At 42.9% G+C, this 18,355-nt stretch overlaps 2 protein-coding genes across 2 annotated transcripts in view; both read left to right on the forward strand.

The window, feature by feature from the left end:
* The window catches only part of LOC104283901 (glutathione S-transferase 3-like), an 8,444-nt gene extending 4,711 nt beyond the window's left edge, over window positions 1–3,733 (forward strand). Inside the window, exons 4-6 of the mRNA XM_009882141.1 lie at window positions 13–154; window positions 1,181–1,312; window positions 3,574–3,733. Of these exons, the coding sequence (XP_009880443.1) occupies window positions 13–154; window positions 1,181–1,312; window positions 3,574–3,696 (397 nt within the window). The 3' untranslated portion in view covers window positions 3,697–3,733. The remainder of the gene's footprint in view (window positions 1–12; window positions 155–1,180; window positions 1,313–3,573) is intronic.
* Window positions 3,734–11,555: 7,822 nt separating this feature from the next.
* Window positions 11,556–16,780, forward strand: LOC104283902 (glutathione S-transferase-like). Its single transcript, XM_009882142.1, has 6 exons — window positions 11,556–11,642; window positions 12,593–12,644; window positions 14,261–14,393; window positions 15,193–15,334; window positions 16,200–16,331; window positions 16,661–16,780. The coding sequence occupies exons 1-6, from the start codon at window positions 11,556–11,558 to the stop codon at window positions 16,778–16,780; spliced, it is 666 nt and encodes a 221-aa protein (XP_009880444.1).
* The last annotated feature ends 1,575 nt before the right edge of the window (window positions 16,781–18,355 follow it).

Raw genomic sequence — 18,355 nt, forward strand, 5'->3', positions numbered from 1 at the left:
CCCCCCCAATAGGATTGACATGTATGTGGAAGGAATAACAGATCTGATGCAAATGATTTTGATGTTTCCTTTCTCTCCACCTGACGCAAAGGAGAAAAATATTGACTCAATTAAGGAGAGGGCAACTAACAGGTACTTCCCAGTCTTTGAAAAGGTAAGTGACAGTGAGGATGTGTCTATAAAACTTGTATTTACAGTTATCAAAAAGTTTCCTCAAAATAAGAACATGTTTGCAGCGCAGGTCAGTTCCAAATCCTCAAGTTTCTTGGCTCTCTCAAAGAAGGAGAAATACAGCAGTATGTTTTCTTTATTTGTTGGCTTGTGTTGTCAGGGCTGTGGTATTTGAACATCTACAAAGCAAACAAAGCAATATGTTCTCAGAATTTTTGCAAAACTTTTCACTAAAGTAAAAGCAAGCACATATGATTTCTTTTGTCCTTGAGTGTATAGTTCTGCACTTATATTGGTTTAGAGCACATCTCTCTGCTATACTTAATTTCAGTTGGAACATTTTCATTAGAAGAATGCCAAAATCCCTTGCAAATAAATCAGGTGGATAGATGAGGAGTACTTTAGTAAAACAACAGTCATAGATTTCTGCACATCCCACTTTCGAAAACAACAAACCAAACCCAAATGACTCATGCATCTGGCAACATTTCTCACTTTTGTAACATTCATCTAGTTTAGATGCAAAACAATAGTAAAGGCTGAACATCCTAGATGTTCTTATGACTAAATAACTTATTCCCAAAGGCAAGGATTTTCTTTGGTTAGCTATTGTAATTCTGCATTTCTAAGTTTGTTTCCTGGTATCAACATTAGACATAAATTTAAATGAAATATCTAAATGGCAATTTTATAAATTCTCCAAGTTACTTTTAAGTTCCTCCATTATCCCTATTTCTAATTCTATGACTGTTACTAGTCCACATAAGTGTGTGGGTTTGTCCGTGTTGCCAGTGGACGCCATCATTCATCATTACTGAGTGACCAAAGTTTGTAGCCTGTGTACTGCAAGAGTTCAGATTTTTTAGGTTCGCAGCTTCCAGCAGAAAACTCCACCCTGACATTTCAGATTTAATTGCTGTTCAGCTCTACAGCTGTGCTGTGAGGCTCACCTGCCAGGCATTGTATGTCCCATTATCATCCGCAGCCCCCATTCTCTTGTATTCTACAGGTTTTGAAACAACATGGCCAAGACTTTCTTGTGGGCAACAAATTCAGCTGGGCAGATGTTCAGCTAATTGAAGCCATTTTAGCAGTGGAGGAGAAAATACCGTCTGTGCTGTCCGGGTTTCCTCAGTTGCAGGTAACGTTGTTATTGAGTACGCCTGTATTCAGGAGCTGGACGGCAATCCTGAAGTGATCATCTCTGCACGCTATGTAAATCAGGAGTGTGGGCTCTTCGAGGAACTGTCACTATTGTATGATTGCTTAACATCAAGAACAAGAGGGAATTGATTTAGTTGGTTTGTTGTAAGACACTGTGCTCCCGATTAACCCTGTTCAGGTACACCTATCCGTTTTTGAGTGGTATATGCCTCCTCAATAGAAATAAATTGTCATCCAAAGGGAATCACTGATCTAGGCTGCCCTCTTAATTTTCCTGATTCCTGCCAGTAGATGCTATCTAATACCAGATAACAAATTAAGCCTGTGATACAGGTCGACAAGTTAGAATAAGATACAGTGTGCCACTTTCTGTACTGGCTGGTGTTGCAATTTTGGGATCCCAGTAACCTCACTTTGCTTCTGCCTTCTACAGTACGACTAGAAACTTGAGCCTTAGCATTACACTACAGTTTTCTTTCAATAATCAACTCAATACAATCGAGGATGAATTCTCTGCCTATGTACAAAGTCTGAAACCAAGCAGAAGTGAGGCACTTCTGCTGTGAGACTTGATCAGAAACCAGAAACTTCCAGGCATGCAGCATGCTACAGAGCACAGTGCACGGGCAAACCTGGGGCATGACCTGCAGGAGTCATTAAGAATTGAGATACAGTGGACCCAACTAGTCTGTGACCGCAAAAAAGCAGATAGTGTTCAGTAGTCCTCCCATGTGCCTGTAATCATGGTAATAAAACAGTGTAGGCAATGCAAATTTGAGTTGAGGATGCAAGGCTTGGGGTCATGTTTCTTTGTGCTAACAAACTGTTAATTTGAAGGGTGCACTCAAAGACTTTGGCTTTATTCCCATTAACAAACAAAACGCTTCAGCATCAATCAGACTATCACAGTTAGGTTTTCTGTATGCAACTGATGAGGAAAAGAGCTTTGATTTTTTTTTTTAATTTTTTTTTTTTTAAATTACCTTTTTTAAAATTTTTAAGGCTCAACCCCAACAGTTTAAACCTGAATTTAGTGTGACAGCATGAGGCACTTCAGCCACAAAGTGGGCAGTAACGTGTGTCAGATTTTATCCCATATGCAGTTTTGCAGCCTCAGGTAATTCTTGCCTCTAGCTCCCACCTTCTAGCAAGATGTCTTACCCACTTGGCATGGGCACAGTCCTGTTGAAGCCTTGCATTGAATTATGGAGGGATTCCTTCACTGCCAGAAGGGAAAAAGTTTCTGAAATTAGTGGTTACTTATTTCACAGTTTTTACCTTTCTTGCTCCTTCTTGTATTTCCAGTGCCTGTAAGGAAGAGGAAATTATGTTCATACATTTGCGAGCATGAACTGGCTGTCGCTCTGTGAAGCTCCTTTCCCTTAGCCCTGTTGTTAGAAGAGGTTCTTGTGTATCTAAGATTGCTCGGCTAACTGTGAGGTCTCCAGCTGCTTGCAATCTGCATCACTGAGTCCTCTCTGACTGTCTGTACAATGAGGTCTCTCAGGATCTTGACTCAGTTGCCTTAACACAGGCATCTCTTGCCACCTGAGATGCCCAACTCTTCCTTAATCCTAATCCTGGCCTCCAGCCGGTGCTCCAGAAGGGAATAGGTCTCCCCGAGGGGCTGTGTTATATCTGCCAGCTCTGTGTAGATATTTTGGCTACCCTAGGCTACATCACAGTACGAGAAGCCTCTACTGGACAACTGAGTTAAGCCAAGGATGCCTCCAGCCATTTCGCCTTCACCCACGCAATCCTAGAAATGCTGGGGCAGTGGGACAACAGTGGCTGTGCTAGATGCAAACAGGGCTTGGATATTTACATAATGTAGTAAAAATGGAAACCATGTTAACATATATTGTGGTTTGCTCACACGGTAGTTTGCACCATCAGAACCAGCAATGAAAAGAAAAAGGTCATGAGCTGGGTTAGTGTATTTGTACCTTCAAAACTATTCCTTGATGCTCCCAGATGCTGAATTTTTGCCATCAGGTTCTTTCAGGCAGCAGAGATTTAGATATTGTCTGGTCCAGTACTGCTTTCATAGGTAAGAACAGGCTTTTTGCAGCAGCTGGGTCCTTCTCCTGTTGGACAGGAGACTGTAGGTGGCACTGAGATCTGAATGAATGTTATGATCTTTTCTAGCAGCAGGGGGAAGCAGTTCTGTGCAAGGAGCACTGTTTGCTACTGGAGTAGCTGATATTTCTCACTCATTTTGTTGCTTTTATTTTTTAGGCTTTTAAAACAAGAATAAGCAATATGCCTACAATCAAGAAGTTCCTGCAGCCTGGCAGCCCAAGGAAACCCCCACCAGATGAAATTTACGTAGAAACTGTGTTGAAGATTTTTAAGAAATGAATGCCTCACTACCTTCAGTGAGACCCAAAATACTGGGGAAAAAACCAACCATAACCCCAAAGCCCAAACCAAAGGAAGTAGGAAGCTCAGTAAATTAGTATTGTTGTAGTTAAAACCAATGGTAAAAAGAAACCCAAACCCGAAATAAAACATTCTGATTACTCTGGCAATGTGACAGCAGATTTGTCTTTATTGATATCAAATCCTTGGCAAAACATGAAAACGAAGGCATATGGAAGCAAGAACTATTTGTAGGGTTTTTTTTTCATTTGAAAAAAGACCAATGCAGTGTTAGTACTGTCAGAATGTAACTTGTTGAAGAAGATATTTTCTGGATGAAAATAGGCTTCAGAATAAGATATATGGAAGAGAAGGAAGAAAAGACTCACTGAATTGCTAACCCTTCAAGAAGTAGATTTGTTTCAAGAGCAATTTTGGTGAGTGAGTACTTATATTGCATTAGTTTTACAGTATTGTGTGAATGAAACTTGTAACTTAATATTAGTTTCATCTGTTGTTACCAAAGCCAAATCTCTTTGGTTTCTCACACTTCCCAGGTCTTGCCTAAGAACCAGCATTTATAGTATTTCATTATTTTCTTCCTCTGCCTTTTTAATGGGATTTCTTCCAGGCACCTTACTTCATTGTTCCCAGTGCATTGGAGTCTTTGCACCTCCTCATGTGATGAACCTCTTCAAAGGGCGGGGAGGGCAGAGCCACATCCTCAAATACATGATCACTCAGGTTCAATATTTGTTTGTGCTCCTTCCTGTGCATTCATCTGCCATTTTGAGGGACTCTCAGCTGCTTCCTAGCCCCAGTTCTGGACACCAACAGCCAGCTATGTCTTTGTCCTAGTAAAACAAGAAGCACCAGGCTTCAGTCCCTGGCTCCGAGGCCATATACACACTATTAAACTCTCTTATTACCCAAAGCTGTGTAACCACATCCAAACAGTCTGTTGCAGCTGGGCCCTGGCGTGGGCTGACTGTGTCTGGGAGCCATCTGTGTGAGAGCAGCAGGCACAGACCGATAATCCCTGAGTGAGCCGCCATCAATTCAGTAACACTGACAGCATCTTCCAGCGTCCGTGCCCTGGCACTGCCTCATGTTTGATGTGATCTTCAGAGAACTCCAGAGAGCAAAGCCTGAGCCTGAGCTGCCACTTTGCACAGGGTGAAATGTGGGCATCCTGGGGCTGTTGCTGCTTCAGCGGTGCTATGGGGCACCACCAGCCCTTGTGGAAATGTGGTAGCACCAGTGACACCAAGGTGGCCACAGCTCCTCCAAGCAAGGCCTGTCTGCAATGGTGGAGGCGATTCACAGAGTGGCATTGGGGAAGGGAGGAGTGGGTCACAGAGCACTGCAGGTTTCATGGCTAGGACATCTCAGGTGCATTAAAGGTGCAATATGGTTGCTTAAATTTCCCTCATTATCAATCCCTCCTTGTGCAGGTAAGTCCACCAATCATTTAGTGAGCTGTGCTCATCATCTCTATCCTAAAAATCTATTTAAGGTTACTTGGAAAGTGACTTTGGTCTGGTGTGAGCAATGAAGAATATGCCACCCAAAAGACTTCCAGGTCTGATGTCAGGGTCAGCTTAGGCTGAAGGGAGGAATGGACCTGTGTTGCTTTCACCCTGGGTCTCTGCTCCAAATATTGAGCCACTGTGCACAGTGGTGGCAGCTGTTGTGGTTGGCATTGGCACCTTGTTCCACAAGACTGTCAGTCCTATTTGGTGGTGACTATCTAACCCTCTGGGAGTCACAGGAGGTCTTGGAAAGATCTCCGCTGGAGACGGCTTGTTACTTAGCCAGCGTACCAGCACGTGGGATGTGTGCTGGCCTGCCTCACCCTCACCAGGTGCTCTGAACTGTGATTCCCCAGGCCACCCAAGCGCTCAGCCTTGTGACACCAGCCTCCCTGTGTCACCTCAGCTGTCAGTGCTTTGTCTCCTTTGGTTCCCTAGTAAGTGAAAGCAGCAGGTCTCAAGCAGTTGCTGGAAGAAGCTGCTTTTCCTGTAAAATCCAGAAGGCTGGACTTTACAGGAAAAGTACCTGAACTTATTTGTTAACAGTTAAAAATACCATAGGTGAACTGCCTGCTTGGCTGCGGTGCTGTGGTGCACCCTGCCACCTTGTGTCACGGGGCACCTCTGTGCTGTCCCAAGAGGAAAGCCACTGCATACCCGCCCATGCAGGGATGCCAAATCCCTAGTATCTGCTACCGCAGCGATGCACATCTCCATGCAAGCTGTGTGGCTGCTGCCTCTCCACACTGAGCAACAGGATGGGCTTTGAACATTCCAGTGGGATTACTGTTAGCTGGTTGGTACATTGCTTGCTTCTACACCTGTAGAAGGTCAAAATATAGTCAATGTTACCCCCTTTCAATTAAGGCCTGTGGGTGAATTGGAAACTCTGCAAAGTTTTCCTTGCCAAACTGATTATTTTTCTTCATAAATCAATTATTTCAAACATTGTGTATGATCTTACCAGCATTTTGCATGCAGGTTACAAATATGTTATCTCTAGAGAACAAAGCATTGTGGGAGAAACACGCAATCTGTTTTGCAGACTCAGGTAAGGCAGAGGTGGTTTATTTCTACAGCTGTAGGACAGAACACAGAGCAACAGAGGTTCAGCTTCTATTGATTTTAAAACAAAAATATTAGGGCTTATATATATGGACAGCAGACAATAACTGCTGTGTGAGGGGGCTAATGTGACAGAGCAGCATCTGCAAAGAAGGAAACTTTGTTCCAGCGGATGTCAGTAACCAAATCTGGTGCTTAATGTTGCCATGACAAACATGTAGAAAAGGAGAAGGTTTTCAGGTGTGAAATGTTCTGGAAGTCCTGATATTGCCTGCCTCTCAATGGCATGCTACTGTTAAAGCGGGTCCAGAGGAGGGCCGCGAAGATGATCAGAGGGCTGGAGCACCTCTCCTATGAAGACAGGTTGAGAGAGTTGGGGTTGTTCAGCCTGGAGAAGGGAAGGCTCTGGGGAGACCCTATAGGCCCTTCCAATATCTGAAGGGGGCCTACAGGAAAGCCGGGGAGTGACTTTTTACAAGGGCATTAGTGATAGAATGAGTGGTAATGGCTTCAAACTGGAAGAGGGGAGATTTACATTAGATATTGGGGAAGAAAATTTTCACTATGGAGGTTTGTAAGGCACTGGAACAGGTTGCCCAGAGAAGTTGTGGAAGCCTCATCCCTGGAAGTGTTCAAGGCCAGGCTGGATGGGGCTTTGAGCAACCTGGTCTAGTGGGAAGTGTCCCTGCCCATGGCAGGGGGGTTGAAACTAGATGATCTTTAAGGTCCCTTCCAACCTAAAGCATTTTATGATTCTATGATACTGACTGTCTCCAATGGGGAGAGAAGCACATCCAGAAAGGAGAAAGGTCCAGGGGCTGGAATTGTGGAGGGGAAAATAGGAAGTAACCACAGATGAGTGATACAGTTTGGAATCTGCCGAGAAGACACAAACTAAGATTACAAACTAAGCAGGAGAGAGAGAGAGAAAGGGAGCCAACTAGGTATGTTTTATACAGAGAGAAAAGTTCACCAAGCCTGAGGAAACAAAACATTTTCCAATGCTTTGTCAAGAAGTCAGTATCTTGGCTGAAAAAACAAATTAAGAAAATAAATTTATCTTTTTAGGAAAAAAATTCAAGTTTTAAAGGAAGAAGCTACCTGGAAACAAGCTGCTGGGCAACAGCAGCAGCTGGGCTGAATATTTACTCCTAAGTTATTAGGATATCTTTGACATTTCCCCTAGTTTTAACTCCCGGATGGTCAATCTGAACCTAGACATCCTTAAGAGATCAGATCAGATGTTTTCAGGCACGCAAGGTACAAATGACACTTCTATAGCATTTTCCAAAATACTTTACAAGCTCAGTGAACTGACATTGCCAAAAGTCCTGTTAAGTTAACAGACCGATTGTATCGCGCTTTTCACTTTTATTCAGGCTAGTAACTTTGTTGATGAAGACTTGCCTGGAATCTTGATGGATACCTCTGATAGGGTAAGAAATATCAGTATTGGGATAAATCACCCTCTGAAGATTTCTACTCCTCTCCCCTGCCCTTAAGGGAAGGCTGAAGGGACTGGCTTCATCTAAACTTTTAACTGTCTCAGTTGAGACAGGACTCTTTCGAGTAGTTTGGATATCAGCTGTTGCTCAAGTGCATGATGAGGGATTCCTCCTTAATTTAGACCTATTTAATGGAGACTAGACAGCTAAAGTAGATGTAGGCGTCTACAAAGTTAAGTGAGATGAGTTTTCCCAAGTTGTCTACACTGTGATTAACTTTCATGCTTGAACTCATGTTTTCGTACCTTGCAGTCAGTCCTCTGACCCAGTGGATGTCAAGTCCTTGGAGAAGTAATCAGCAGACTTGGGATATCTCCTAGAGTTTATCTGGCCAGGCCTACAAATGATTAATCCAGCCAAGCTACCTAAGAGTGACTTTGGATTTGTGAAATGCTACCAGACATGCCTCGGTGCACATGTCTATGAGGGGAAAGCTTCAATCTCCCACATTATCCTAGATTCTGGGTCATAAGTCACGTCTGTCCAACAGTGCTGGAAACTTTCACTCTTAAAAAAAAATGATTCTTTTACTCTTAAAAAAACCTGTGCTAACAGCAAATGTCAGCACTCCCAGAAGCCTAGAGGGGAAAGCAGTCACTTCTCAAGCAAGCAAATAAAACATTTGTATGCAGAGTTCAGTTTCATTATAAAATACGAACAAATTATTTTGAGCTGGATGTTAACAGGAAACAAAATGTGGGCAGCTTGTGCTTCTACAGCAACACCAAGAGTGGGCTTCTGCTGCACTTAGCACAGACGCCTGGGGCTCTCTGTGACACCTCTGCAGGGCTGGCCATCATGCCATGGCACATGCCACAGAGCCGGGCTCTCCGGAGCAGCAGCTGGAGGCTGGCGGATGCCCTGGAACATGCACAAAGACGTGAACACCTCTGCATAGGTGACTGAGCCCCACTGCAGGCTTTCAGAGGCTGGAGAGAAGAACCTCCCCAAATGTAAGAAGGGGACAGAGTGAAAGAAGAAAGAAAAGAGCCCGAACCAGAAGGCAGAGGCTATAGGACACGCTGTCAGTGAGGAGCCCCATTCTGTGAAGCCTGGCTCTCCTCACGTGCAGTATAGGATACAAAGTGTTCCATCTGGGGACTAGGCACCTCCTAGACATTGTAGCAGTGACCATTTTGATGCCTTGTCCTTCTCTGGTTCCAGCTCTAAATAGATAATTAAGCTTATTTTACTGTCAAGCATGGAATACATTGGTTTAACAGGCACAAAATCACAGAATGATAGGAGTTACAAGTGACCTCTGGAGATCATCTAGTCCAACCCCCCTGCCAAAGCAGGGTCACCTAGAGCAGGTTGGACAGGGTTGCGTCCAGGCAGGTTTTGAATATCTCCAGAGAAGGAGACTCCACAACCTGTCTGGGCAGCCTCTTCCAGTGCTCTGTCACCCTCAAAGTAAAGAAATTTTTCCTTATGTTCAGACGGAATTTTCCATGTTCCAGTTTTGCCCTTTGTCCTGTCACTGGGCACCACTGAAAAGAGTCTGGCCCTGTCCTCTTGACACCCGCCCTCTAGATATTTATAAGCATTGATGAGACCCCTTCTCAGTCTTCTCTTCTCCAGGCTAAGCAGGTCTCTCAGCCTTTCCTCATAAGAGCGACGCTCCAGTCCCCTGTTCATCTTTGTAGCCCTCCGCTGGACTCTCTCCATCAGTTCCTTGTCTTTCTTGAACTGGGAAGCCAAGAACTGGACACAGTATTCCAGATGTGGAGCACCAGTGGTGGAGACTGATGGGATGAGGATCATTTTCAGCTACATAGCAGCAAAATACGTCTACAGGAAGGACTGAAGGAGAGAGGCCCCTATACTGTAACAACTTGGTTTTTTGTTTGATAGACTACAATTCATCCAACCTCCCTGTGTAATACAAGGAAAATATCCCAGCTCACAGTTACATTCAGGGTGATTCAGCAGATTTTTATATAACACATTGACCTTGCCCGCAGGTGATGTCTACAACAGTATTAACCAGCTAGATTAGACAGGCAGAATGGTGCACGGGAGTTTATGCTATATTGACTCTTTGAAGTCAACAGAGTTATCAGAAGAAAGCAGTCAGGAGTACAGAGGGCAGTTTGTCTTCTGATGCCACTCTTCATTTACTGTTTCTTACAGTTCTCTTTGCCATACATTTTCTCCAGGTCAAATTCAGGGAAACATTTTTCATAGAAAAAGAAAAAACCCTTCTACGTCAAGGAATGAAATTCAGCAGAAAAATGTCCTGAAGGAGTATCCCCCATCAGTAAGGAAGGAAAGGAAGCTTATGAAGGATTCAAGCTGATGTGACTTATGTAAAGTAGCAATCTGTTAAAAGTAAAAAAACATAAAATAGTACAATAAAATTTTGATTGCTATCACAGTATTTTTTTAAATCTTAGGAGCTTTTCAGCCATTCCAATTATTTTTAATCAGCAGGTTGCCAAAATAGGAAGCATACAATTTTCTGCTGGCACAGATGTTCCCAGTGATCATGACCTCTTGTGAATCTTACATTTGTACACAGTCAGCATTAGTCAGGAATTTATTTTCTGTAGGTGAGGAGTGACTAAACCGACCTAAGTGGGTTTTGTTCATTTGAGAAATAGGAGTTTCCCATCAGCAGAGAACTGTTTGCAATTCTCTTTGTAGGAGGGGCTACAGATGTATATAATCTCGAAGCAAAGCTACTGAGAGTTTAGCGTGAGTTACACTGTGTACAAGGTAAGCTGTCTGGATTTTGGACATGCATAATTAATTAGTGTACTTGAAAATAAGTCAGTGAATGGGTTTTACAGATTAAATACTTGTGTGTACTTTCCTTACTAACACGGTTATATGCATTAAATGTTAAATTATTAATCAACTACTTTCTAGGTGAACAGATTTAAGAAAAAAAAAATTAGATCTCAAAAGTTCCTTACAACAAGGGGAATATGTGTTTTTTGTAGCCATTTGCTTTTTGCTGCCTTTAATGCTGTAGTTTTACTGTTGACACGATGTTATTAACTGTGAAGTTAGTATAAACTAGGCACTGTCTATGTGTTTGCTGCTGGGGAGGATGACGGTCTGCCTAGAAACTGTTGTTGCTTTGAATTCCAGCAAAGAGTGGGAATTGAACAGAGCAGGTATTGCACTTCAGCTCTGTCTGTGATAAAGACAAATTTAATTTTACCAGAGACAAAATTAAATTCCACGTCTTCAGGTGCTTGAGTGAAGAAATGAGAAGAGCGGGGAGTGTTGTGAATGAGTCTGAATGCTTACAATGGTGGAAAAAAATCCTTCCTGTCACTTTATAATGGAGCATAATGGCTCCTGGAGAAAGCACAGCAACTGCTGACTTTATGTTGTGTATCTGATTAAACAGCAAACCGTGTCCTGAGATATTGCCAAAACAAACAGAGCAGCGTTATCTCACGCACCCTGCTTTTTGGTCAGAGCGGAACACTTTGGGATGCAAATGGGTTTTGATTTGCTTGTTCTCTGACATGGGCCAATCGCTTTCAGTACAGAGCTCTGCTTAACTAAAGTGCACATGTAGAACACATCGTAAGGCAAAATGATACAAAGCAGTCTCTCAATACAGTCTTTTACCTCCTCTACTAATTTGATGAGTCTTGGATCATAAATCATTTGTTACAAACAAGAGAACTTTGAACAATGCTTGAGAACCAGTTAGAGACTCAAACCCAGCATTCTGAATCTTTATTTTGCAAATCTTACTTCTTTATTCCAGATAGCAGGAAATCAGGCACATAGAAACATGTCTGGCAAACCCAAGCTGCACTACTTTAATGGACGAGGCCGAATGGAATCAATACGGTGGCTACTAGCAGCAGCCGGGGTTGAGGTTTGTCTCTGTTTGTTATACTAAGAGCATATGACAATTATGTATTTTTACTGTTCCTTAAAAAAAATGTGACTGACCAGCAGTTTCAAGTTCTGCAATCAGTACATTGCTGACCAAGCCAACAATGACCACTAGCTTACCCTAAGCAGGGCAAGTTAACATTTCACTTCCAAGCATCATGTGCCAGCCCTTCTGGTAGCACCATAAATGCCTTTCCCCTATAGCTAGTGAAAGAAAAAATTTAAACCCACAGCAGCAGAACCTGGCTTCTTATCTTCTCATCACAGGGGCTGAGCACTTTCAATTCAGAAGACCTTCGGTTAAATCCCAATGTCCAAAATAGCAAAAAATTATTATGCCTACTACAATGTAGCTTACCCCTGAAAGTACTGTATATTATAAACCACAGAGTAATTGTTTTTACCTCTTAACGGCTTCTGATATTAAACTGGAGAGGCAGTGTGGGGATCTGTGTGTTTTAAGAGCTGTGAGTTTCTGTCATGGTGATGGGCAATGTGCCAGAAAGCTGCACGTGGCACATGATCTCGTCTTCGTCTTTCCTTTTGCCAGCTTGTGGCGAAGGACCCATAACACAGTTCTGATGCTGCAGTGTAAATTTACCCGTCCTCTCCTCTGCCTGCACCATCTCTTGCCAGCACTGACAACAGAAGCGACATGGTCATCATTGGCTCAGCAGGCGGGGTTTTGAGCTTTCTGTCACCTCAGTTTTGGCCAAAATCTTACTTGTGCAAAAATATGAATCACATGTGAGAGGGAAGAGGAGAGGATGTGACAGAGGCAAAATAAGTTTTTAAAGATATCACTTCCAAATCTGGTTTATTTTTTAAAAAATAAAATTCCCCAAAACACAGCTCTTTCTGCCTTTACTGTCCCATGCAAAGCAGAAGCTAAAACATGCAATGACAACACAACTTTTCTTCTTCCTGCAGTTTGAAGAATGTTTTCTGGAAACAAAGGATGATCTGACAAAGCTACAGAAGGGTAAGTTTTCCTTCATTTTTTTAATAATTGGATGATGATGATGATGATGATGATAGTAAGAATAAGAACAAGAACACTAATTTGTCTTAGAACACCCAAGAAGTCTTATGTCTCTTAAAAAGAAAATCTAGACTGAATTGTACATGAGGTATCACAGATGCATACTGCAGTGTGTTAGATGGTACCATCCACTCAGTTGCTTCAATCTGCACTGAATCACAGAGTGGCTGAGGTCAGAAGGGACCTCTCAAGATCTTCTGCTCTAACCCCCCTCCTCAAGCAAGGCCACCTAGACCCAGTTGCCCAGGATGGTGTCCAGTTGAGTTTTGAGTATCTCCAAGGATGGAGACTCCACAGCCTCTCTGGGCAACCTGTGCCAGTGTACAGTCACTCTCACAGTAAAAAAGCCTTTCCTTAAGTTCAGATGATTGTCTCCTGTGTTTCAGTTTGTGCCCATTGTCTCCTGTCCTGCAACAATACAGGTTTTAAGTGCAGAAACATCTTGAAATTCATTAGCATTTTAGGTTGCCTACAAAGTTGTTGTTTTATATTCATATGAAACCAGAGTTCCAGATTTCTGAGTTTAACTTGTACCTCTGATGCACTCCTGTTTCCCAAGGCAACTACTCACCTTGCTATCTTTAGCTTCCATCTTTGTGGACATGATATTCACATTCCCTCCAAACCAAATTAAATGACTGTGCTCTTCCAGTTCACTTGGCTTTTCAAAGAAGTCTGAGCTAGGGTTGGCATTTCTAGTCCTGCTCTCCTTTAGGAACAATTACTTGATCTCCCTGCCACCTGCCAGCTTTCAAAAAGTATTTTGAGACACAAGCATAAATTAAAATGTGCCCTTAATAGCAAGCAGTTTCTCTGCATGCTTGCCTTACAGTAGATACAAAGACAGACAGAGCTGATCAGTTATTTGAGTCAAGAAATATGATTCCATAAAGCAAATACGCTGACTCGCTTCTCTGATCAGTTCCTGGAGGTATTCTGACTTCTTCCTTGCTGGAATAAGGCTTCTGCAGACTAGTAAGGGATTTACCAAGTGATATTTGGCTCTTGCAGGAATCTCATGAAACCTACCCATTATTCCCTGCTTCACACCCATACAGATGTATGTCATTGTATGAAGTCAATATAGTAATCACAAAGATAATATTATATGCACTTATGTTCACATTATATGTTGACAAGCCCTTAAATAGTCCAGACTTCCATCATACTCACCAAAGCATGTCAGAAACTGGCTCATTATGGGTCAGATCCTACAGTCCTTCTCATCTGTATTAACCTCCATGAAATCAGCTGAGTGAGGGCCACACAGTGCATGACTTGTTTTTTTCAGCGCATGACTGCTGAAAGTTCTGCATTTGGGTACTTCCTCAGGTTTGAAGAAACTTCAAGAAGCTGACTGCTATAGTATTACATTATTAACATGTCACTAAGAAATGGTTCTTGGCTTCATGATAAGCTTTTCTCCACACCAAGTAATGAGAATGAGGAAGTCTGTCAGGAATCAAAAATATCCCGGATGGTTACTTTGCCAAACACCCACTAATGGTTCTCATGCAGAGACTGAATGTCTCCTTGTCTTGTCCCCTTTTCCCTAGATGGATCCCTGCTGTTTCAGCAAGTGCCAATGGTGGAGATTGATGGGATGAAGATGGTGCAGAGCAGAGCCATTGGCAACTACATATCAACAAAGTACAACCTCTACGGGAAGGACCTGAAGGAGAGAGCCCTGTAATGTAACAGTACCTCCTTTGTTTGTTAGACTACAGTTCATACTACCTCTCCATGTAACACAAGAACATCCCAGCTCACAGTTCAATTCAGGGTGACACAGCAGCTTTTCACGTGGCACGTGTTGACTGTGCCTGTGGGTGATGTCTACAACAGTAACAACCCACCAGATTAGATAGGCAGGATGGTGCAAGGGAGTTCATGAAGATCAAAGGTCAATAATCAGAAGAAAGCAAGTCAGGAGCGCAGAGGGCAGACGGTCTTACTGATGCTGCTTTTCATCTTCTCCTGCAGTTGTCAGCAGGAGCCATTGTCACCACAACAAATTCAGGGAAATGTCATTGATGGAAAGAAAGAACTTCTCAAATAACCAGGAATTAGAAGTAATAACCGGTTATTAAAAGACAGGGCTCTTAGGGCATATGGTTTGACCTGAAGTGTTTTTAAATGTTTCAAGTTAATTAGCACAGGTAAACACACTTCAAGATATTTGTTAGAAATTGTATAGACCTACTGTTTAATTTACCATGTCTGACTGGATTTTTAACATAAGTTTGGATGACACACATGCCAATTTTGTACTCAGGTTCAAAAAAACTTAATACAGAGAAATGTCACTCCTAGTGAAAAACGGAAGGGGTATAGTCTTTCAATTTTTGTTTAGGCACTTTCCTCCTCCCCTTCCCCCTGCCCAAAGCCACTGTACTCTGGGGGGGAACTGCTCCAAGCTATGCCAGTAGCTGTCGTGCTACCCAGACTTACTGTGTATGACTTGACCAACTGGATCTATTCCTTTCAGAATTGATATGTACGTGGAAGCAATAATAGATCTGAATGAGTTACTCATGACCCATACTTTCCAACCAGCGGATAAAAAGGAGCAACATTTTGCTACTATTGTGGACAAGGCCACAAACAGATACTTCCCAGTCTACGAGAAGGTACGTGACAAAGATGTAGTAGCTTAATACTGTTTTCCTGAAACTCCATTCTGGACCTATACAATTTTTATTGAGGAAAAGAGAGAAGAAAAATTACCAGTTAAATATAAATGCTACAGTTTTCCTGGGGCTGGGACAAGGATGGAGACAGGACACTTACAGAGGGGACAGAAGGCACTACAAATCTGCAGAGCTGCAAAAACCCAGGACACAGGGAGCTCCCCAAATGTCCATGTTTCAGTCTGTATGTTGTTTCAGACAAAAGACACTATGGCATCAGCTTTCACATAAAGTTTCATCCTGAAGCGCAGAGCGCCCTCAACCATCCGTGCTATGTAAAGCATTACAGCTCCTCCTGTAACAAAAGGGAGGATGTATTAGCTGGGTGTCAAGACCATGAGGCAGAGGTTACCTGTGCAGAGCTCCCAACACAACATTCCAAAAAACTGAAGAGGAAACAGGTGAGAAGTGAGCTGCCCATGATTTGAAAGAGTCCAAGATACTATGCCCTGGGCTGAGCTTAACCCTCTTGTAAATTCTGTATAGACATTTGCAGGGATGGTTGTATCCCATAAAGCTTAGCCTTCAACACAGCAGCGCTGATTACATGAGCTAGAGGAGTGAAGGCAACAGAGGTACAACTGAGCTGCCAAAAGGAAATGCAGAAGAGAAAGGACCAATAAATTATGCTTAGGATGATGGTGTGTTCAGATCATTTGTTTGCACTACAGATGTTCTTACTGCATTTCCTTCTTTCAAGGATAATTCCATGCAGTGTGTGACCTTGCTTTGAAGATATCATATTAAGTCACATAGGGAGAGAAAAAAAAAAAAATCACATCAGCTTCTGGTTCTCTGTTTTTAGGTTTTGAAAGACCACGGACAAGACTTTCTTGTTGGCAACCAGTTTAGCAGGGCAGATGTGCAATTACTTGAAACCCTTTTAATGGCAGAAGAGTGCAAGCCTGATATACTCTCCAAATTTCCTCTTTTGCAGGTAATTGAATGGACAGTTTCAATGGACAGTGAGTCAATGCAAGACCACTGATTTAAACTGGCTGAGAAATATGGGAGAGTGGGAGGGTGAGGAAAGAAGTGAAAGACAAAATCAAAATCTAACATTCTAAGTATATTTAGTCAGCCTCAAATACTGAGGGTTATTGCCACCTTCTGTCACTATAGCCAGAAAAGCATAATAGGATGAAGTATATAGATTCTTCTGCAGGATCAACCCATACTGTTACTTTTAGAGCATGGATAACATCTAAAATTCTGACAGTTACCATGGTTCTTAAGCACAGTGCTGTTTTTGGTTTTGTTTTGTAGAGTTTTAAAGCAAGAATAAGCAATATCCCCACAATAAAGAAATTCCTGCAGCCTGGAAGCCAGAGGAAACCACCACTACAGGAGAAAGATGTACCAAAACTGATGAAAATTTTCCACTGAGCAGTAACCTAAACCAACAGAAAATCTATTTCATTGTCTTTGTGTTTGCTGATAGTGGCTAAGTGATGAAAACAGTGCAAAGGGTTTTGGTCTCTCTCTCCTTAGCTACAGGACTGGTTTTAGCCTATTGCAAACACTTCCGAGGTAAATCTACATGAACATACCAGCAAATGAAATAGATCACTGAATTAGGGGGTACACTGGACAACACAGGATGTCTTAAATTACTTAAGAAATTACCTGAAATAAAGTCGTCTTATTGACACTCAAAACCAGTTTGTTCAATGACTTCTTGCTGCTAATTATATACTTAAGGGCTCTCTGGTTCTCTCTTTCTGGCATTCCCAAGAGTTGCTGGAAAATTAAGAGAGCTTAGTGGGTGACGAATCTGTTCTGGGAAATGCCAGGAAAAGCCTGCAGGTTCTGGTTTGATGGGGATGACGGGTTTGGATTCAGCTTGCCTTTGAACTTAACATGGAGTATGCTGGCACTAGAGGTCCTGCTGCACCTCTATTTTGTCACCAGACATTTAAACTCTTGTACTGCAGCTTCACCACTATTTCCTTAAAAAAAAAAAAAGGTCTACCGTAGCAGCTAAAAGTAATTTGCAGAGCTGACTGAGAAATGAATGTTTGTCACCAATGGAAAAGTCGAAAACTTATTGTTTGAGGAAGGAGGAGTCAGATCAGTGCCAGGTGCCAGTGAGACCGTGAAATGCAGGGCTTCATGTTCACTTATGTCACTTCATATTAAACTCAATTAAGTATGTTGTACATAAGTTGTACGTTATAATCACTTAAATCAAGCTCCACTACTGAGAGGCTAGCAAAACAGTTGGACACATAAGTATGTATATTATTTAAGCACCAATTCAACCAAGTACGTAAATGCAACTAAAACCAGCTAATGCTCTCGTACTGGCAGTTTTAAGCTGGGCAAACTCAGGGCACTAAAACTCTTGCTAACACCACTGGCTCCTTTATAAGAAACACCCTGCAGCTGTAACCAGTTTTTACCACCAAGAACAGAAAAAAACCCAATGATTTTCTGCAGCAGAGCACATTATTAATTAGAGTTGTTGCCGGAGCCGTTTCCCTCCTGCCTCACCGAAGCATTTGGGCAGCACTTGCAGCTGCTGAGCACTGTCAGAAACTGGAGACGGACACTTTGGCCGTGGCTGCCAGCTCTCTGCTGTGGAAGCTCCCCTGTTTTTTAGCTCCCGGGTGGTTTGGGGAAGCCTGTGCGCAGACCCCAGCCTTCGGCCACGCATAGCCATCGCCCCCGCCACACCAACAGCTCAGCACCCCTCACACCAGGGCTGCGGCCAAGGCCTCTCCCCCAGTCACACCATCGTTGTGACCCCACGGCCGCCTCAGCGCCCTCACAGCCTTTCTCCAACTCCCTCCTGCCCCGGCAGCCATGTCTCTCTAAGGTGCAGCCGCTGCACCCCCAAAGCCAGCCCAGTGGAAAAACGTCGCTTCACAAGACTTGGGGGGCACAAGGCCGAGGTGGCTTTTCCCTCAGCTACGCTTGTAGGGTTTTACGGAAGCGACTTAACAGCGGGCAGCCGGCCCT

This window comes from Charadrius vociferus, unplaced genomic scaffold, assembly GCF_000708025.1.
Source record: "Charadrius vociferus isolate BGI_N301 unplaced genomic scaffold, ASM70802v2 scaffold113, whole genome shotgun sequence".
NCBI lineage: Eukaryota > Metazoa > Chordata > Aves > Charadriiformes > Charadriidae > Charadrius > Charadrius vociferus.

Bases quoted from the DNA above. Each gene is read 5' to 3' on its own strand.
- LOC104283902 (XM_009882142.1), top strand. From the start codon at position 11,556: ATGTCTGGCAAACCCAAGCTGCACTACTTTAATGGACGAGGCCGAATG. The intron at 12,645-14,260 runs GTAAGTTTTCCT...CCTTTTCCCTAG, and splicing joins TCTGACAAAGCTACAGAAGG to ATGGATCCCTGCTGTTTCAG. The intron at 15,335-16,199 runs GTACGTGACAAA...CTCTGTTTTTAG, and splicing joins ACTTCCCAGTCTACGAGAAG to GTTTTGAAAGACCACGGACA.